This window comes from Pogona vitticeps, chromosome 2 (assembly GCF_051106095.1).
Source record: "Pogona vitticeps strain Pit_001003342236 chromosome 2, PviZW2.1, whole genome shotgun sequence".
NCBI lineage: Eukaryota > Metazoa > Chordata > Lepidosauria > Squamata > Agamidae > Pogona > Pogona vitticeps.
The window spans coordinates 279665109-279684046 of NC_135784.1; the positions used below are offsets into that span (position 1 = coordinate 279665109).

Genomic DNA, 18938 nt, shown 5'->3' on the forward strand with positions numbered 1-18938 from the left:
GCCTGTTCTGACATCTAGCAGTGCACTGCAAAATATATGAGTGTACAGAAAGAACCAGGCTTTTTGTCTATACAATTGGACTGAGCAATTTTGGCAGATGTAGAGTCCAATTATGCCCTCAGCCGCTTGGGCTGGGACCCACTGCTCTACCAAAGTGGAGCAGCAGATGGCTCCATAGAATTAGGATTGCCACAAGGCAGGGAAACAAGCAGGAAGTACTTGGTTCTGCAGCAAACCATGAAAACCAATGTAAACATTTCCCCCCCTGATTGTTTTAATGGTAATTGATGCCACTCTAATTTGGTAGCATTATTTGTAGCCAGATTTTGTACCTTTTTGGAGGGGAACCTAGAGTTGCAAAAAGGGCCTTGGGTAACCTCAGATTGCTCTTCTGAGCTGACATGCCAAACCTGTCCAGGTTTACATAGAAGTAGGTAAAGGTAAAGGTTCCCCTTGACAATTTTTGTCCAGTCGTGTTCTACTCTAGGGCGCGGTGCTCATCCCCGTTTCCAAGCCATAGAGCCAGCGTTTTGTCCGAAGACAATCTTCGGTGGTCACATGGCCAGTGCGACTTAGACACGGAATGCTGTTACCTTCCCACCGAGGTGGTCCCTATTTATCTACTTGCATTTGCATGCCTTTGAACCGCTAGGTTGGCGGGAGCTGGGACAAGCGATGGGAGCTCACTCCATCGCGTGGATTCGATCTTACGACTGCTTGGTCTTCTGACCCTGCAAGCACAGGCTTCTGCGGTTTAGCCCGCAGCGCCACCACGTCCCTAACTTACATAGAAGTATGTTCCATTAAATCCAGTAAGACTTATGGCCAGTTAAATATCTGTAGAATAGCATTCTTAACTAGTGAACATCCCAGTAACATTGCTGATTTGTAAATGTGGCAGACTCTAAAGTCCACATTTTTCAAGGCTGGAACGACACACTAACTTAGCAGACATGAGTCCTTGAACTCAGAAATAAATTGTTTATCTTTTTCTAAATGTTATCTTTTTCCAATATAGCATGAATGCAGAGTGGAGGAGCACTTTGGGTGGAGGGACTGGTGCTTAATCCAGCACTCAGGGACCCCTCCCACAACATTACCCTTCTGGACCATTTTGTACCTAGGCCAGGTGGACTTCTGGTCTTGGAACACAGTTCTTTTTCCGGGCAGTATTTTAAAATGGTGCAGGCATGATTATGAAGGAAAATGTGAGAGACTAAGCACCTGTTGCTGCCTATTGTTAGTGACCTGTAAGTATCCTCCACTCCTGCATCCAACATGGGGTTGGAAAGCACTCCAAATGTTGCCACTTATTGCATAGAAGGAGCAGATGAACATATATGGATTTTCTTTATAGCAATTACTAAACACCTTGGAAAAATAAATTTACTATTAAAACATTAATAGTCCATCAAAAATACAGTGGATCAATCAAAGGTTACAGAACATAGAGCCAATTTTAACAGAAAGTTTTATTTATTTAAATGCATGAGGTGCATCATGTACTCACATACATAAATTCCCTCTATCAAAGTGAGTATATTGTATTTTGGTTTGAAGACTTACCCGTACATGAAACGTGACTTTGGCATTTTTGATATTCCAAGTATTTCCATTTTAAAAAGGGGGGAAACTCTCCAAAGTATTAACACAATCCTGCTAGTAAGTGGTCCAGTGTTTACTTAAAAACCGCAGAGACAATTCTCTTCTTGAAGTGTTGTTAAGATCCTTTGGTGCGGCACATGATGTTGGTTTCTGACAAAAATCATTTGTGTCGGAGGGTTTTTTGGTGTGGGGGGGTTAGTCGTAGATATTTATTTGTAATATATATTGCTGATTAATTATTTCATTTTTGTGCTGTGCATTTCAACTCATTTTTAAAGGCCTAGGAAAATAAAAAAGTTTTCCTCCCCACCCAAGCATCTAAATGAGAGCAAAGGCAACCCAAGCATTTCTCCCAAGGAATTCCACAACTATTGTGCTACAACTGGACCATCTTTCAGTAATCATTCATCTTCACTTTGATATGCTCAGCTGCTCCTAACCCTTGATGGTTCTGATTCAGTGAAGGGAATTCTCTTGTTTTGCTGGGAGCTGCCTCCATACTCTAACACTGTAATCTGTAAAGTGTCTCAGTGATGCATTTGGGTCCTTGCTTGATCCGCACCAGTTATTCGCCATGAAGTTTGTGGGTAAGACTTTTGGCTGCAATCTTTGCACCAGACCTAGAGCAAGCAACATTGGAAGTAAGAGATGTGGGACCCAAGGACCCAAGGGCTAGTAGCTATCCTTGGAGGCTTCCCAAAGTGCACTTAGCCTTGGAAAGAAGACAAGCATACCCAATGATGCTTGCTATCAAGGAAAAAAACTCTTCCATTTTTGATAATACTGCGTTGTGAACTTGGTGATACTTGGATGCAATTCATGGCCATTTCAGGGGGAGGCAAATTAGATCCTTGGGTCTGCCAGAGTCTGCCCCTGAACTAGACTGAGGCTGTAATGCTGTCCACTATTACTTGGAAATAAGCTGTATTGAACTAATAGGGCTTCCTCCCAAGGAAACATGCATTAAGATCAGGCTTGGAAGTGAATCCTCTTGAAGTGTAACAGGGTATACGAGTAAACATGCTCAGGAGCCAGGGGTAAGTTAATTGAGGTTTAAATTCTAGATTAATCTTTTGTTAGGTTTCTAAGCCTATTGTGTTATACTATCTCATTATTTGCATTTTATTGTCATAGGTGCTTCTACAGGTGACTTTAACAAGCAGTTGTTAGGTCACATGATGCAAATGAACCAAATTCTGGGAGATGTGAAAGATCTTCTTAGACAACAGGTATTTGAAGAAGTTTCTTTAAAAAGTTAACTAAATCACTGTTTCATGCTTTCTGTCTGCAAGCCAAAGTGATCCCTTTTCACCTCTGGCAGACCGTTAACTCTACTGTGAACACCAGTATAAATCTCTGTGCCCAGTAAGAAATATACCTAATAAAATAATCAAGTGCCTTATGAGTTACGGAAGACTGGTTAAGCTTTTTGAAATGCTTAGCATTGTTCATTCCTGAACCACACGATTGGCTTCTGTGGGCTACATTCCAGGAAGAAACCTGACTCAGAACGTAAAGATATGCCTAACTTTATAAAGCAATTTATGAGTGGCGAAGCTGACCCTGCTGGTTTTTCCAGACTTAGCAAAGGTATGGAGACCCTGGCACTGATTTTGAGACATGTAAAAAACAATACAATGAGACCAGTCTGTGATCAGGCATGTGCTGTTCCTCACTCCATGCTTTCTCCCAAAAAATCTCAAAGCATACTTACCTACCTGTTGGTTACTCAATCACTGAGTGAGAGATCTACTTGGTCGCACTGCTTTTCTGTGATAATCACTGGTTTTGGCCAGTAGTGAGTCTATAATTCAGCAGTTGATTTAAGCTCAATGATATGCATTCAACATATAACTCATGTTCAAATTTTAAGCTTGAGCATCATACTAATATTTATCCATTTGTCCAGACGGATGGAAGTCATGGAGCAGGCTTGTCGTATGGCCCAATATTAACCATCATACCAATGGAAATAGAGTATTTGCAAACATAGGCTATAAATTGTGTTCTCTGTATTTTTTTTCTGGACAGCTCATAATGGTGACAGTGGCAATTTAAGGGCAAATGAGACTGATGCGTATGTTATTTTATATTTGTAAAAGGTTAAAGAAACAACATTCCTGAGGAATACCATAGCAGAATGTCAGGCATGTGGTAAGTTCTTCCGTGTGTCCTAGTTTAAAAGATTTTATAAACTGTACTCTCAAACTACAAAAGAAACAGTAGTTGTCCTTAATCTTACTTGGAAGGATAACTTGCTAAATCCATGTGAAAATGAGCAAAATGGGACAGCATTCTCTTAATTAGTCTACTGGTTACAGCTATACACAGTGACCAAAATCTTGTTGTTTAGCAGAGTAATTTGCACTTGATTAAACCATTGAATCAATGGAGACTAGCGAGTCAACTCCAGTGATTCAAATGCCTTTCCCTAACTGCTACTTGGTTTAGAATAATGGGCCTATTTGAATCAATGGTATTTATGAAGTTGAATCACTAAATCTCCATTGATTTAATTGGCCTATTCTAGTGTGATTTACTACTATAAGCCACAGGATTTTGGCTAGCATGTTCATTCAGAGGTAAGCCCCATTTCCATTATGAGTATGCATAGAATAAATATGATGCAGTGGTTAAACTGTAGTACTCTGCAGCCAAAACTATGCTCATGGCTTAGATTCAATCCCAGGTGGCTGACTTGAGGTTCACTCAGCCTTCCATCTTTCTGAAGAGTACCCAGCTTGCTGGGAGAGGGGGCAGTGTGTAGCCTCCATAATTAAATTGTAAACCACCCAAAGAGTGTTTTAAGCAGCACACTCTGCTTTTTTGTTGTTCTTGTTGCTTTGATTGGGTGAGAATTCGAAATCCTAGTCCTAGGAGGTCCAACCCACAGAAATGTTAAATAAGGGACAAAGTAAAGAGGCACTTCACAGTTTCCTGAAGATACTGACTGATATTTGGCAAGCTATAAATTTAAAAATCAAAATGAACACAGAATCCAAAGTGACCTAGCTATAGAACGTTTTCTTTTTAATGGCATGGATTAACTGGGGAGGTAGCTGTCCGTATTTCTCTCATTAAAGAGGATGCCAATACTTGTATAAAAACAGCACAATATGGAAAAGTTGCTTGCTTGGCCTATGAATCCACACATTCCCTGGTCGGCATATATGCTAGATATTCATGCAAGGAGATTTTAGGAGCTGTGGTCCAACACAACAACTTTTCCAAGGTCTTTCCCCCCTTTTGTTCTGTGCAAAGAATGCATATGTGTTTATTCTGTCCTTGCAGAGGAGGGGTGCCCTGAGTGGTGAGCAATGCTAGCCTCAAGGGTCAGCATGACTGGGCTCCTGCCAAGAGCCCCAGTGCTTACAAAGGGCTATTATTGACCCCCAGCCTTCCAAAATCCACTTCCTTCTCATATCCTTGTTATTGCTTCCTGTTTCCTTGTCTTTTCCAAGCATACAAGCATGAGAGTAAGGTGAGAAAGCAACTGCTTCACCTTGTTATCTCTTTTTGGGATTTTTGGGCTCAGAAGGAGAGAGCAACTGAATTTATTGTGGGGTTAGTGGCAGGAAAGGGGTCACTGACACAAGGATGAGGCTCCCACTGAAGACAACCACCAAGGATCGCAAGAATCTGGGTACAAAAGTCGTCACCCAGCCGTATGACATATGTAAGCAGAAAACTAGGTGCATGCTTTTTTCATCATATAGTTATCTCAGAAAGCTACTTCTTTGGTCCAGCAAGAAGACTGAGCCTTTGGCTTTGCTGGGTGGAACTGTCAACCAGCTGGTGGCAAGATGGCTAAAAAAATACTGTATTTTACCATCACAGGACTGGGAGCTGGAAATTTTCCCACTCCACCCCCACAACCCCTCAGGCCCAAATGTGAACTCAACACTTGTTTCCGAGGGGTGCGATGTACAGACACAGCAGATGGGTTTCAATGTGGACCGTGTCCTGAGGGCTTCACTGGAAATGGAGTTATTTGCACAGATATTGATGAGGTAAAATGTTATTTGTTTGTTTTCTTAATGGACACATGCCAACATTTTGAGGGAGAGAGCAGAGTAAAAGTGAGATTTAGTGGAAATCCAGAAATCCTGACTTTGGGTGTCATGTACCTTGAATTAGGTTTGGGTGTGTCTGATGTACACACACATGCCATTTACTGCTCAGGTAGTGAAATATTTTGGATCAGCCCTGGTGAAATGCATGAGTTGCCTTTTCAGTTATTAACATCATAAGTAAGGATGCTCTAGTTTATAATACTAATACATTCTTGAATGGGCTCTTAACTTTGCTGGCTGGCTGCTGAGTAATGAATTAATATGTTGACTAGACTGAATGTTTTTCTTTCAGTGTCGGTATAATCCATGCTTCCCAGGCGTAAGATGTGTGAACATGGCTCCAGGATTCAGATGTGAAGCTTGTCCACCAGGGTATACTGGGCAGATCATTCAAGGACTTGGAGTAAATTCTGCCAAAAATAACAAACAGGTAGAGATGATCTCATTGCCAACAGCAAATAAAGTCTGATTCTATACCTGTCCTAGAATATTTCTTCTTCTTATGTGTCTCTCATACTACATGAAACCATATGCTATTTTTTTCCAATTTCCGTTAACCCTACTGAAAAACCCTATCATCTTCTCTAATTGGGAAAAACCTCTTCTCATGGTTCAGTAGCCAAGGCCTCCCAGCAAGTTTATGGCCTTAGGGCACATGTGAAGTTGGGACCCTGTAGCTGCCCCTTGCAAGGACCCATGAACACGGGAGCTTCTGGTGAACAACATGGCAATGCTGGGACTCAGTACAGTAGTCTGTCAGACACAGTAAAGTGAGGAGGAGGGCCTTGCCTTGTGGACTTACCAATTGCCTCCCCACTAGCAGCCCTGTCAGGAGACAGTTCAGTGTCATTATAAATCTTGTGTGAGGAGGATTTGGTGATTGTCATGGGCATCTACTTGGTACACCAAGAGGCACAGATTTGCCCACACTTTCTGTGCTCACATCATTTTGTTACCTATTTGGTAGCTATTGTTTATTATTACTAGCATTCCCCATTTTAGAGGTTAACTGCCCATCTGCTTTATCTCTGCAGCAAAAGGAAGACGTATCTAGCCTTCCAAATACATGCTGGACATTTATTCCAGCTGTTTCCAGGCTACCTCCAAATAGTTTCCAGGGTCACAAACAACCCTGGAAGAACCATTCACATTTCTTCTTCCTTTCTGGCTTTACCTGTCTCTCTCCTGTCTCTGCAATGTGTACACCTCATATGAAAAGTCAATGTGTAAAGATGCTTTTTGAGGTTTCCTGTCTGGTACAGATAGGAGCCTAGATCCCCATCGTCCAAGCCTGGCAGTTACATCAGGGACTCTGCCTACTTATTAGCAAGGAAATCAAGAGTGTTTCCAGCAGAAACTTTTATTGGGCAAACCCACTCCCTTCTTTCACTTCCCAGATTTTATGGGTCTGGGGTCTGGATCTCATCTTCCATTTGTTTGCATAGTTCCCCACTGCTTTTATTCTCTCTTTTTTCGGCATTCAAAAAAACTAAGGATGAAAAAAGTGGAGAATCCGCACAGTATATTTGGATTGGTACTGCTAGGAATCTTCCATATGGAGTCATCCTAAGTCAAACTTATCCTATGGAATGATCCCATGATCTTTATCAGTTAGCGTTAACTATTAATTATTTTTTTCAGTTAGCCTTAACACTAGATTTCTTTAACATCTCTACCAGCTGGATACATTTTATCAGACTCTTTAATCTACTCGTATTGTTTTTGAACATCAGGCTCACTGGGGTTAGCTTTGTCTTGTCTGCTTTAGGTCTGCTTGGACATAGATGAATGTCAGAACAACAGAAACGGAGGTTGCGTCTCAAATTCACAATGTATAAATACTGTGGTAAGTGCATGGTCATTTCAGTTTGTTCAAATGTGATTGTTTGGTTTGTGGCTGCAGTTGTTTGAAAAGCAAAGGCCAGCTCACCAAAAACAAAACAAACAACATACACACAAAAACCCACCAAAAAAACCCTCCGCCACCTTGTGCTGTTCATTTCAGTGGCCCTAGTTGATGGAGAAGCCTTTGCTTCAGTGGGTCACATGTTTGGTATAAGCCTATCACATTAAACTAACCAGCGACACTACTTTTCTTTGATTCTTGACACAACAAATGATGTTATGGATATAAATAAATATTGCTCAGTTTGTTCACATTCCCCCAGGGACATATATGGGATATCAATTTTTGTAAATATATATATATATTTACAAAAATTGATATCCCATATATGTCCCTGGGGGAAAGTGAACAAATTGAGCAATATTTTAATCAGCCTTAAAAACTCTAACTGAAAAATAATAACAGCAACAGTTTTTAAGAGCAGCAGTTGAAGTAAAGGGCTATTGAATTCCTTCCCTCCTTGTAATCTTGAAAAGCCACCTTATTACACAGGGTGATGAATTTCTTCTGACAGCTCATTGCAAAATGCAGATGCAACCACAGAAGCCAGGTGGTTGCATCTGCAAAATGCAGATGCAACCACAACTTTTAGGATGCCAGGTGCTCTGAAAATACTGCTTCAGATGTCACATGAAGTATGTAGGAAGACACATATAAACAAGGTGGGCTAGCTTTTCTTTTTAAAGTTTGAATTATTGGAAACATGAGTCTAATTAATCAGGCAGCAGATTTATTTTGAAAGGTGTATTCTTCTCTAATGTATTTTTTAAAAATCAGATAAAATCATTTTTAAAAGGCATTGTATCTTTTAACACAAGAGGGAGTGTTGCTTTTAAAACAGGAGAGGGCAGCACGACTGGGATCTACTGGGACATTTCCAGGTGATTTTGACAATAGTTTGGCAAATGTTTTTGATGCCTGATTATCTAAAAATTAGCAACAACTAAAAAAGCCTTTTTCCTGCCCTTTTATCATAAAAATAGTTTCTTGGAAAAAAAAGTGCTTTACATAAAACCACCAGTGCATTTTTATGTGAAAGGAACTTTGAGCTTGGTTCTGGTGCTGTTCACAAATGTGTATATTAAACATATGCTCAAAGGTTTCCTGTTTCTTAATTCTTAGGAAGTAACCATGCACTTGAGTATCTGGCTTCAGATGGAGGATCTTAGAATTCTAGTTTAAAGCAAAGAACTGAATTCTGAAAATGATGTCTCCTGTGTTAATGGCATTTAAAAAAACAACTGAAATAATAGTATTGTACTTCAGAATTATTGTTTTATTCATCTTCAAATGTAGTAGATTAATCAAACAATGTATTTTTTTTCCAAATGTGCAAGAATCCTAGTTAAAAATAATGGATGTGTGGCTTATAGACATGTTTGCTCTCCTCAAAGGGCTCTTATCATTGTGGTGCCTGCAAGCCAGGATTTATAGGAGACCAGGTCATGGGGTGCAGAGTTGAGCGAAGCTGCAGAAGTCGGTCTCTGAACCCATGCAGTGTCCATGCCCAGTGTTCTGAAGCAAGGCAAGGAGACATCTCCTGTATTGTAAGTTGATGCCGTTGGTATTTCCCAGAGGAATGCAAGCAATGAATGCAATGTGGACATTCAATCTCCAATAACATTGTATTTGTAATTTAGCTTTGCTCTGTTACTTCTTTATTATTTATTAATCTAAGAGCTTTGTGTAGAGCTGTCCGCTGGGGTAAAATGTTAAAGGCAATGGGCTCGCAAAGGATCTGATGCCTTTTGTGCTTTTGTAATGGCTTTGCTGCTGATACAACATACGGTGAGTCCTTCTTAACACAGACTAAGAAGTCTGCACAGAATGGAATCCTGGGCCTTGTTCTAGTTCTGTACTACTTTTGTTCACAGTGTGGCATTGGCTGGGCAGGTGATGGCTTCGTGTGTGGAAAAGATATTGATATTGATGGCTATCCTGATGAAGAACTTCCATGCTCAGCTGAAAGCTGCAGAAAGGTAACAAGCTCAACTGATGTATAATTCTTCAGAGTGAATCACCCTGTTGATTCCTTTTAAACTACAGTCCTGTTGAGAAGGTGCCCTACAAATGCAGAGGAGAGTGAGAAAGTGTGGCAAATAGGATAAACCCTCAAAACCGATGTTCTGCTACCTGGGTAAAGTCTTCTAGATACTGAAGTTCAACTCTGTTTGTGCCCAGCCAGTCATCAGGCAGCTTGAGGGAGGCTGCCCTAAACCTTGTATGTTTTCATACAGGACAACTGCAGATTTGTTCCAAACTCTGGACAAGAGGACGCTGATGGAGATGGAATGGGAGATGCCTGTGACGATGATGCAGATGGAGATGGCATTCCAAATGATCAGGTGCTGGTCTGTAGCAAGTTGTGCAAAGCCTCTGTGAATGCCAACGATGGCCATTGTGGCCATTGTTTTGTCTCTGTACTCACAGAACATAAATATATCCATTTCAGGAATTTCTTGACATGAGTTTTGCCCCACTAAATCTTGTGCCCCAATCCATTTGAAAATCCCCAGAGTCTTCATCGTTTTCACTTGCAATTTGCAAAAGTGAAGATGGTAAGGAATAACAGTGAGCCCTGCTCCTCCGGGGAGGAAGGAACTGTAGTCAAGAGCCCTTTTCCTTTCTCTCTTTCAGGATAACTGTGTGCTGGCTCTAAACGTTAATCAGAGAAACAGCGACCAAGATATCTTTGGTGATGCTTGTGACAACTGCCGCATGGCATTGAACAACGATCAGCGAGATACTGATGGAGATGGCAAAGGAGATGCCTGCGATGATGATATGGATGGAGATGGTGGGTGGACTGTTCTTGAGACAGGCTGAAGTGTGTGCTTTGCCCATCATGTTTAGTGAACCTTTGGAAAGGGCAAACAGATCACATGCCTGCTGTCAAATACTCACCAAGGTTTAACATCCCCCTTCTCCACGTTCCCAATTCCTCCTAAATCATCTTCTGATAATTGAGTCATATCATGGGCTCCACATTTAAGCATTATTAGAAGTCAGCCAATGTTTTTGTAGGCATATTGTTTATTCTCAAGGCTCTCTTGGGCTACTGGCCATGTGTTGTTTTTACTTTGTGTCCCTTTCTATCTGCAATGATCTCAGAATAATGTATGGCAGTTCTTCCCGCCCTTTTTAGGGTTGTGACCTCCTTTTATAATAGCCAAGTAACTTTTGACCACCACCACCCACACACACACTAAATCTGCATAAAAAGGCATTTTTAATAGGGTAAGAAAAACACATTCAAAATAGAAAGAGAAGGTAGGTGTGCATTGGTCCATAACACCCAGCAGCGACTGCCCACTCTGTGACAGGAGTGGCACATCTGTTTTGTCAATCAGCAGTTGCACCAACAACCTTGGTTTCATCATAGGTCCTTGCCTCCCTCTGTGAAAATTCGCAGAGAGAATCCTCTTGAATATTGCAATGTAGCCATATTGAAATAAATAGGTGTTGAAAACCCTTATTGTGAAGTTTCCTATAAAAATAATTGCAGTTAAAAAGAACTGTGGTGATCCCCCCGAAAACAGTCTGTGGCCACCTTGGGAGTCATGGCCCACAAGTTGGGAGCTTGTGATATATGGGGATTACCTTACATCACCCAAAGAAGGATCCTCTGAAAAAGGTTAGATGGAATGGAGTTGGGCTTGGGCCAAAGATACCCAGTGAGCTAAATTGCCAAGTTCTGATGTGAAATGACAACTGACTGTTCCACATCCAGTATGCTGTCTGCCACATCGCACTCTCTGTTATGAACCATTGTGGCCAAATCGGCTGAGGTAACTGAGGAGTTACCATCCAAAATACCTCACTTTTCCAAGTTTTGTTATGAATTGACAGAAAGACCAGAAGATGATATTGATTGATCGTTGTGTTTTTATTTAGGCATTAAGAATGTTTTGGACAATTGTCAGAGGATTCCCAATCAAGGACAGGAAGACAAAGATAATGATGGTGTTGGTGACGCCTGCGACAGTTGCCCAGACATTAGCAATCCCAATCAAGTGAGTAACAGGAAGACAAAGCTGTAGAGAAGCAAAGATTTTGCTCCTTCATGGAACCAAAAACAGGACTTTGGTTTCATGTCACTAAAATTATAAGCATGTTGATCAATCCTAGTTTAGTAGTTACTCATTTTTATATCATTTTACAGTAGCTTATCTTCTAAGAGTTCAGGGAGTTTTATAAGAAAGTTAGTAACTTAACAATCAGATATATATATTTGAAATTGTTTCATTAAATAGATTAAAAGCAAAGTTATGATTACCTCTAAATGGTACGGCTCCTTTGCATAGTTCAGATCTTGTTCTGTCTTTGAATACATCCATAGATTTCCCCCCTGAGATGTAAATGTTTAAATTTTAATCAGGAAATCTAAGAAGGTCTCATGACTGTAATTGCAGAATATTAAATGCACGGAGTTCCCTCATACTGAGACTATAATGAGTCTATCTGGCCAGCTGTGTGTGGTCTAAGTTCACCATAATAGGCACCAGAAAAACATAGGCAGAGTTATTTCTTTCTTCTTTTAACTGAGATCTTTAATTCAAAGACAGTAAAATTCAACATTAAATTGTCTACATGTAAAACATGTGCAAGGTATCTGTACTCTCTTTTCTCCACATCACTGAGATTAAGCTTGGTGTCCATGATTATTCCTACTGATTCACATTGGTAGCTCTTTCTTCTGTTTCATTTTTTAGTTTGTTTAACCTTCTCATATGTTGCTGTATTTTATTAGGTTGGCTCTGTATTGTACATCTTGCCTTTTGTATCTGCATCTCTGTTTCTGTTACGTTGGTTGTGCATGGTTGTGTTTTTAGCTCTTTGTATTTTGTTGCATTACAGCTCTGTTTTAAAAGAGTTATGGGATATCTGGAGAACTTGTTTTATAGGTATCCTAAATATAACTAATTAATTGATAGGAGTTTAATTCCAATCTTGCAAAGGATTTTGAAAAAGAAAACTGAAAATGATTTTATTAAGGCTGGATCTCTAAGGATTAACCATCTGTGTCTATAGAACACAAGAATTTATGTGCAGGTAGGAGCCAATCCATCTTTACACTGGCCATTGGTTGAATGGCATGTATTGAATTATAATAAGTTTCTACAATATAGTTATAGGTTTTCACTTTTGTAATTCAGTGTTTTAGTATGTTTTGTTTTATTTCTGCTTATAGTCAGATATAGACAATGATCTGGTAGGTGATTCCTGCGACACCAATCAAGACAGGTAAGGGAAACTTTGATCTGATAAATTCAGTATAGCACCCAGTCAAACTTAGCTAATATTGGTTGATGTGGGTTTTTCAGACTCTTAGCTAATATTGTTTCTGAAGCATATTATGACTGAATTTTAGCTTATATTATTTCCAGTCCATTGTACCCATTAGTAATAATAATTGTGTGCTATCAAGTCAATTCTCATTTAACGTTGACCTTTTTTAGGGTTTTCTAGGTAGAGAATACTGTGAATTGGTAATCTTTCTCTTCTTCTGGGGACATCTTGGGGCTGTGCAACTTGCCCAAGGCTACACAGGCTGGGTCTTCTTGGATGCACATGGGGAACTGAATTGCCAGCCAGATAATTAACTTACGGAGCTATCAAGCCACTTATTGTACCCATTACTGGAACTGAAATACATCACAGTGTATTTCCATGGAACATTTGTTCCTTGAATTTAACTTGGAGCTTGGAAAAGTTATTTTTTTGGACTACAACACCCAGAATACACTGAGTATGTTGGCTCGGGGATTTGGGGAGTTGTAGTCCAAAACCAGAACACTTCCAAGTTCTGCTCTTCAACCATGTAAGCAGCCTTGGGTATTTTTAAGGGAAAAGGCAGGGTAAAAATATTTTAAATAAATAAATATCAACAGGTTTTCTGGGATAACTTAATTGCCATTATATTCAATCACTGGAAGGAACAAAGAAAAGGGGAAGACACAAAAAGACATTCTGAGGAAATAATATATAACCAGTTGGTTCAAATGGAATTTAAGCCTTAGTCAGTTGTTAGGAACCCAGAGAGGAAGATTTAGTTTCAAGTCACCGTCAGGATGTGGAGGGTGGGTGACTTTTTGAAGAGTGGAAAGACATTTTCTCGTCTCGAATGCAATCCTTGTGATCAGGAACAGTGTTTGCATGGAAAGTGTTCATAGATAAGTGAACCTAGAAGGTTGCCAGAGAGTGGGTTAGATTGCTCTCCGTGGTCATGTGATCATTCAACCTGATTTGTAATGACAGAAGAGGTCCATAGATAGGAACAAAGAAAAAGGAACTAAGAGAGGTGGTCGTTGTCTTATTTATGACATCTGCTTTGCTCTTATCCTAAGTGATGGAGATGGACACCAGGACAGCACAGATAACTGCCCTAACGTCATTAACAGCTCCCAACTAGATACAGATAAAGATGGACAAGGTGATGAGTGTGATGATGATGATGACAACGATGGAGTCCCAGATCTTATTCCACCAGGGCCTGATAACTGCCGGTTAGTTCCTAACCCAGGACAAGAGGATGACAATAGTAAGCTTCATCTATATCTTCTTCCTCTCCTACCTCAGCTTTACCTTTAAATTTATTCTGTGCAATGATGGTCAAGTGCCAAAAAAAATTGGCATAGCAGTTCTACCAGTGCATATATTAGCTGTAGAAGGAATCTTTGGTGCAGTAGTTAAACTGCAGTACTGCAGCCAAAATCTGCTCATGACTCAGGTTCAATCCCAGGGAGACATTTTGGTAACCTTCAATCCTTCTGAGGTTGGTAAATGGAGTACTCAGCTTGCTGGGGGCGGGGGAGAATTTGTAGTCTGCATAATTAAATTGTAAACTGCCCAGAGAGTGCTTTAAGTGCTATGGGGTGGTATATAAGCAGCACCTTTTACTTTGATTTAGAAGGAACATTAACAGAGTAGAATTTCGTAGCATCATGTGAAGAGCCAAGGGTGGCCTTCCAGTCAGATTCACCACCTGAACCATGAACAATTTAATGAAGATTATGAAAGGTCATAAATAAAATAGACACAGGGCTACATCTTTTTATAAAACACAATTTTTGTTTTTGGAATGCTACATTATTTTATTCTAGGTTGATTCACCCATACTAATGGCCATTTATTAATTATATAAAAACTTCCACAGAATTTGCATTCTACCTGGGCACTAAAAACTGACCTGAGGGAAATTCTTCAGGAACAGACTTTTTTATATATAAGGCTGATCAGGTTTACTAGTACTGACTGGTTTAGCAACTGTGACACCATTCCTTTGTTCAGATTACAGCAAGTCAGCCATTTATCTCCCAGGTAGCATCCCAGTGGCTGCCTTATCTGCCTTCTGCTTCAAGGTAATTCGCAAAATCTGAAATTGAGTGAGGCCACAAACCGGCTTCTCCCCGAGTCTTCCATGATGATTCACAGTTCAGCTGTGTTTCTCTACGTACTCTGGAATAATGGAGCCTCCTCCAGAGCTTGGCAGAGCCTTTAAAAAACAGCCACCACCATTTGTAACACCTAGAATCTTCCAGCCGGCATGACCACAAGCTACATTGGTTGGGGGAATTCTGGGGGTTATAATCTAAAAAAAAAAAAAAAATAACTGCCTGAGCTCTAGTTGCCCACCCCTTTCTTTCATTATTCTGGGAGGCTTGGTTCAAGAACTCTTAAGGTTTTCAACTCTGGTTGTTCTACTCTACTTTTCATTTTTCTGGGAGCCATAGTCAGGGGTGGGAGGAAGCCCTTTAAAGCCCTGGTTCTCCTCCCCTGTGTTTCAGTATTCTGAGGGTTGCGGTCCCAGTAACTTTCCTGAGCTCTTGTCGCTCTACCCTCCCTTTTCCTATTCAGAAACTGGTTCTTGCCATCCTATTCTCACATGTTTTCCATATATTTATGGCATTTGCAAATGAACACAACCATTTTCTTATGAATTTTCTGTTATAACTTTAGCAGCAGCTGTGCAGTGACATCCGCTGACTGTTGCACTTATGTGTCCAGGTGATGGAGTTGGCGATATCTGCGAGTCTGATTTTGATCATGACACGGTCATTGATCGCATTGATGTTTGTCCTGAGAATGCAGAGATCACCTTGACTGACTTCAGAGCTTATCAGACTGTTGTCCTGGATCCCGAAGGTGATGCTCAGATTGATCCAAACTGGGTGGTTCTGAACCAGGTAAACTATTTCTGAACATCTAAGAGAACAGAGTTTGTCAAGTTACTTTTAAAAAATAATTAATTACTTGCTATCATATTCAGCAAGTCATTCATTTTCACTGATCTTTAAAGTGTCAGAAAAGGAACTAATTGTATTGCTCATTAATATTTATTAGATAATGAGAATCTTATTAATGATGAGAGAATTGCAAAGAAATGACAAATTCCTGTCAGGAAACCTCTAAACTGTTCTTTAATGATAACTTGGAGAATTAAGTAGAAAGCATTATACTAGTGAAGCTATTTTATTCTCACTTTTTGTATTACTTAGGAAAGTTAACTTAGTTATGCCTTCATTACACATAATAAAATAGTTAGTCATCATTATGTGCAAGCTCATTAGAGTAGCCAGAAATTACAGACTGCAAAACCAACAGAAAAGCTCTCTAGGCATGTTAGAAGTGATGACAACTCAGCCCTTCAGCACCAAATTGAGTTAGAAGAAATAAGCCTGGATCTTATTAGCAAAGAACCTCAAGTTTGTTCACAAATAAACCAAAATAAACAGTTCTCCTTGAGCAGAGTAATTTTGCACAGAGACACTGAAAATTTTGGCTCTAGAGGTTTGCTCTGCATCATTGAGAAATCTGTTCAAATGCAGGAATTAATGGTCACCAATATTGTCTTCATCTGCCATCTCCCGAGTTATTTTGTGGGTGGTCTGAAGGTGCCCAGACTTTCCACGGCATCTTTCTGGGGTGGGTAGGATGGCTGGATGGGGCATGGGAGAAAGGGGCAGCTTCTTGGCCAGGAATCTGTTGGGGCCCAGCAGGGCATAAGACTCCAATCATTATGGATCTCGTACTTGGCACTGGTACACAAGTGGAGATCCCTGTCATGGAAAGACAGCTTATGCTCATGGAAATCTCTTTGCATAAGAATCAGGCAGTCTGTACTGCAAGCAATTTGACTCCATGAGATCCCTGTCCTTATATGTGTGAAAATGCTTGCAGGCATTCATGACCCATGTTATAATGAAATTACCTGCACAGAGCAGGAGGTTGCACTTGGTGGCCTTACTGTATAAAAAAGGCCTCCTCCAACTCAGTTATTCTGTGATTCTATGAAATGCAGAACGAGGTTGCTGATAGCATTTCAGAAAGGGTGGGGGGTTTGGGGGGTTTTTTGACTGCAACTTTGAATTCCTCAGCTTGGGAGGTTCTCGGAGTTGCCATACACAAATAAACTTTACCAAGCATTGGCTAGAGACCCAAGAAAGGGGATTAGAACATTGTGTTTGGAGCATTCAGAATACACTAGTTGTGTATTTCCAAAGGCCATGAAGGAAGGTGTTTGTTTTTTGGAGAGAAAAAAAAAAAGAAATATTTAGGAAACCAAATTTTTGTTTTCTATATTTCTATACAATATTTGGCAGTAGCCGAATATGAAGCAATGAAAGCTTCTGTTGGTGGTGTTTTCTTTATTGTTGGGAATATTTATCAATGAATGAACTGCTTGAAATAAAGCCAGAGGAGACATGGATGGGCTCACAAGATGATGTGGCTGGGGACAAGCAAGGAAAATGGTCTTATTCATCCTTTGGGTATAGCAGTACTAGATAAAATGCCCTTATTCTAGTTCTTTTTTATGTTATGTGCTATCAAGTTGGAATTGACTTACAATGATCCTAACAGGGCTTTCAAGGTAAGTTAGATATATAAGGAGTCATTTACCAGTCCCTTCTCCATCCCACCCAGGGAACGTCCATGGCCGAGTGGGGATCTAAATCCAGGTCTCCTGAGTTCTAGTCTATCATTTACATCTAATACACGGCACTGGGCTCCGATTCTAGTTGTTATTTCATCAGTCATATTACTTACATTTTACAGGGAATGGAGATTGTGCAGACCATGAATAGTGATCCTGGACTTGCTGTAGGTATGTTGAAATTTGGTAGCAAATGTGTACCCAACTCCACAGAACAAGTTTCTGTTCATGGCTTATCACACTTTTGGCTCAAAAGATTTCCAGAGGATCCCCATCCTACAACCTGCATCCAGGATGCATGAGAACCTTTTACTATGTACAAAAAACCCCTAGCAGATACTCAGCTCAGAGGGCTACCTGTCTCATGTTAGGAACTCACGGGAAGAGGGCAATTGCAGGCATCCTCTTCTCTCCTAAAGGCAGGATGGTTGCCTATGGCTTGGAGCATGGTTTGGATGCTTCAAGCAGTAGACTCAGTCTGTAGCATCACTGTTTAAAACAGGGCTGGGCAACTGTGTTTATCCAGATGTTATTAGATTGACCCCCTCCATCAGTCCTACCCAGAACATCCAAGGAAACTGTAGTTCTCCAGATGCATTGGAATCCAATCAGCATCATCATGCCCAGACAGCATGAAATTAGGGAAGGCTGAAACAGATAATTCTGGGCTGGATAGACCTGTGACCTGTCTTGGTGTAGAGCAGTGATTCTCAGCCTTGGGTTCCAAGATGTTCTTGGAATGCAACTCCCAGAAATCCTGGCCAGCACGGCAAGTGGTGAAGGCTTCTCGGAACTGCAATCCAGGAACATCTAGGGACCCAAGTTTGAGAACCATTAGTGTAGAGCACTTGTTGCCTGTGATTTGATATTCCTAATAGCTTGGATTGGACCTCTTGGATCCAAAGGTATAACAAGTATTAGTGCAGCCTGCCCCAGAACGTGTCCAAGTGTTTTCTGCTGTAACTCCCATAAGCCTGAGCCACCAAGGCCAAGTGTTGTGATAATGGGAATTTGAGCTTAAAACATCTGGAGAACACTGTGCAGGTTGTATTAGTAATGGGTTTGGACTTGATCCATATACCTCTACATTGAACAGGTTACACAGCCTTCAATGGAGTAGATTTTGAAGGCACTTTCCATGTGAACACCGTGACGGATGACGACTATGCTGGCTTCATCTTTGGCTACCAAGACAGCTCCAGTTTTTATGTGGTGATGTGGAAACAGACTGAACAGACGTACTGGCAAGCAACTCCATTCAGAGCGGTTGCAGAACCTGGAATTCAGCTCAAGGTATTGGCTTGAGCCAAAAGAATCAAAATCTCATTAAGATGTATCTGGCAGGGCATTTGAGTGGTGTGGTTTCGTCATTGGCTTATTTGGGTATACGTGCCCATTTTCTCATTACAGAATGGAAAAA

General features: G+C 40.6%; 1 protein-coding gene across 1 annotated transcript in view; it reads left to right on the forward strand.

Moving 5' to 3' along the window:
• THBS4 (thrombospondin 4) overlaps positions 1–18938 on the forward strand; it is a 51368-nt gene that overhangs the window by 28555 nt on the left and 3875 nt on the right. The window contains exons 5-19 of the mRNA XM_020783662.3: positions 2740–2834; positions 3708–3759; positions 5443–5615; positions 5971–6108; positions 7447–7524; positions 8979–9131; positions 9459–9563; positions 9822–9929; positions 10222–10381; positions 11479–11597; positions 12776–12828; positions 13932–14125; positions 15592–15770; positions 17641–17689; positions 18615–18811. Of these exons, the coding sequence (XP_020639321.3) occupies positions 2740–2834; positions 3708–3759; positions 5443–5615; positions 5971–6108; positions 7447–7524; positions 8979–9131; positions 9459–9563; positions 9822–9929; positions 10222–10381; positions 11479–11597; positions 12776–12828; positions 13932–14125; positions 15592–15770; positions 17641–17689; positions 18615–18811 (1853 nt within the window). The remainder of the gene's footprint in view (positions 1–2739; positions 2835–3707; positions 3760–5442; positions 5616–5970; positions 6109–7446; positions 7525–8978; positions 9132–9458; positions 9564–9821; positions 9930–10221; positions 10382–11478; positions 11598–12775; positions 12829–13931; positions 14126–15591; positions 15771–17640; positions 17690–18614; positions 18812–18938) is intronic.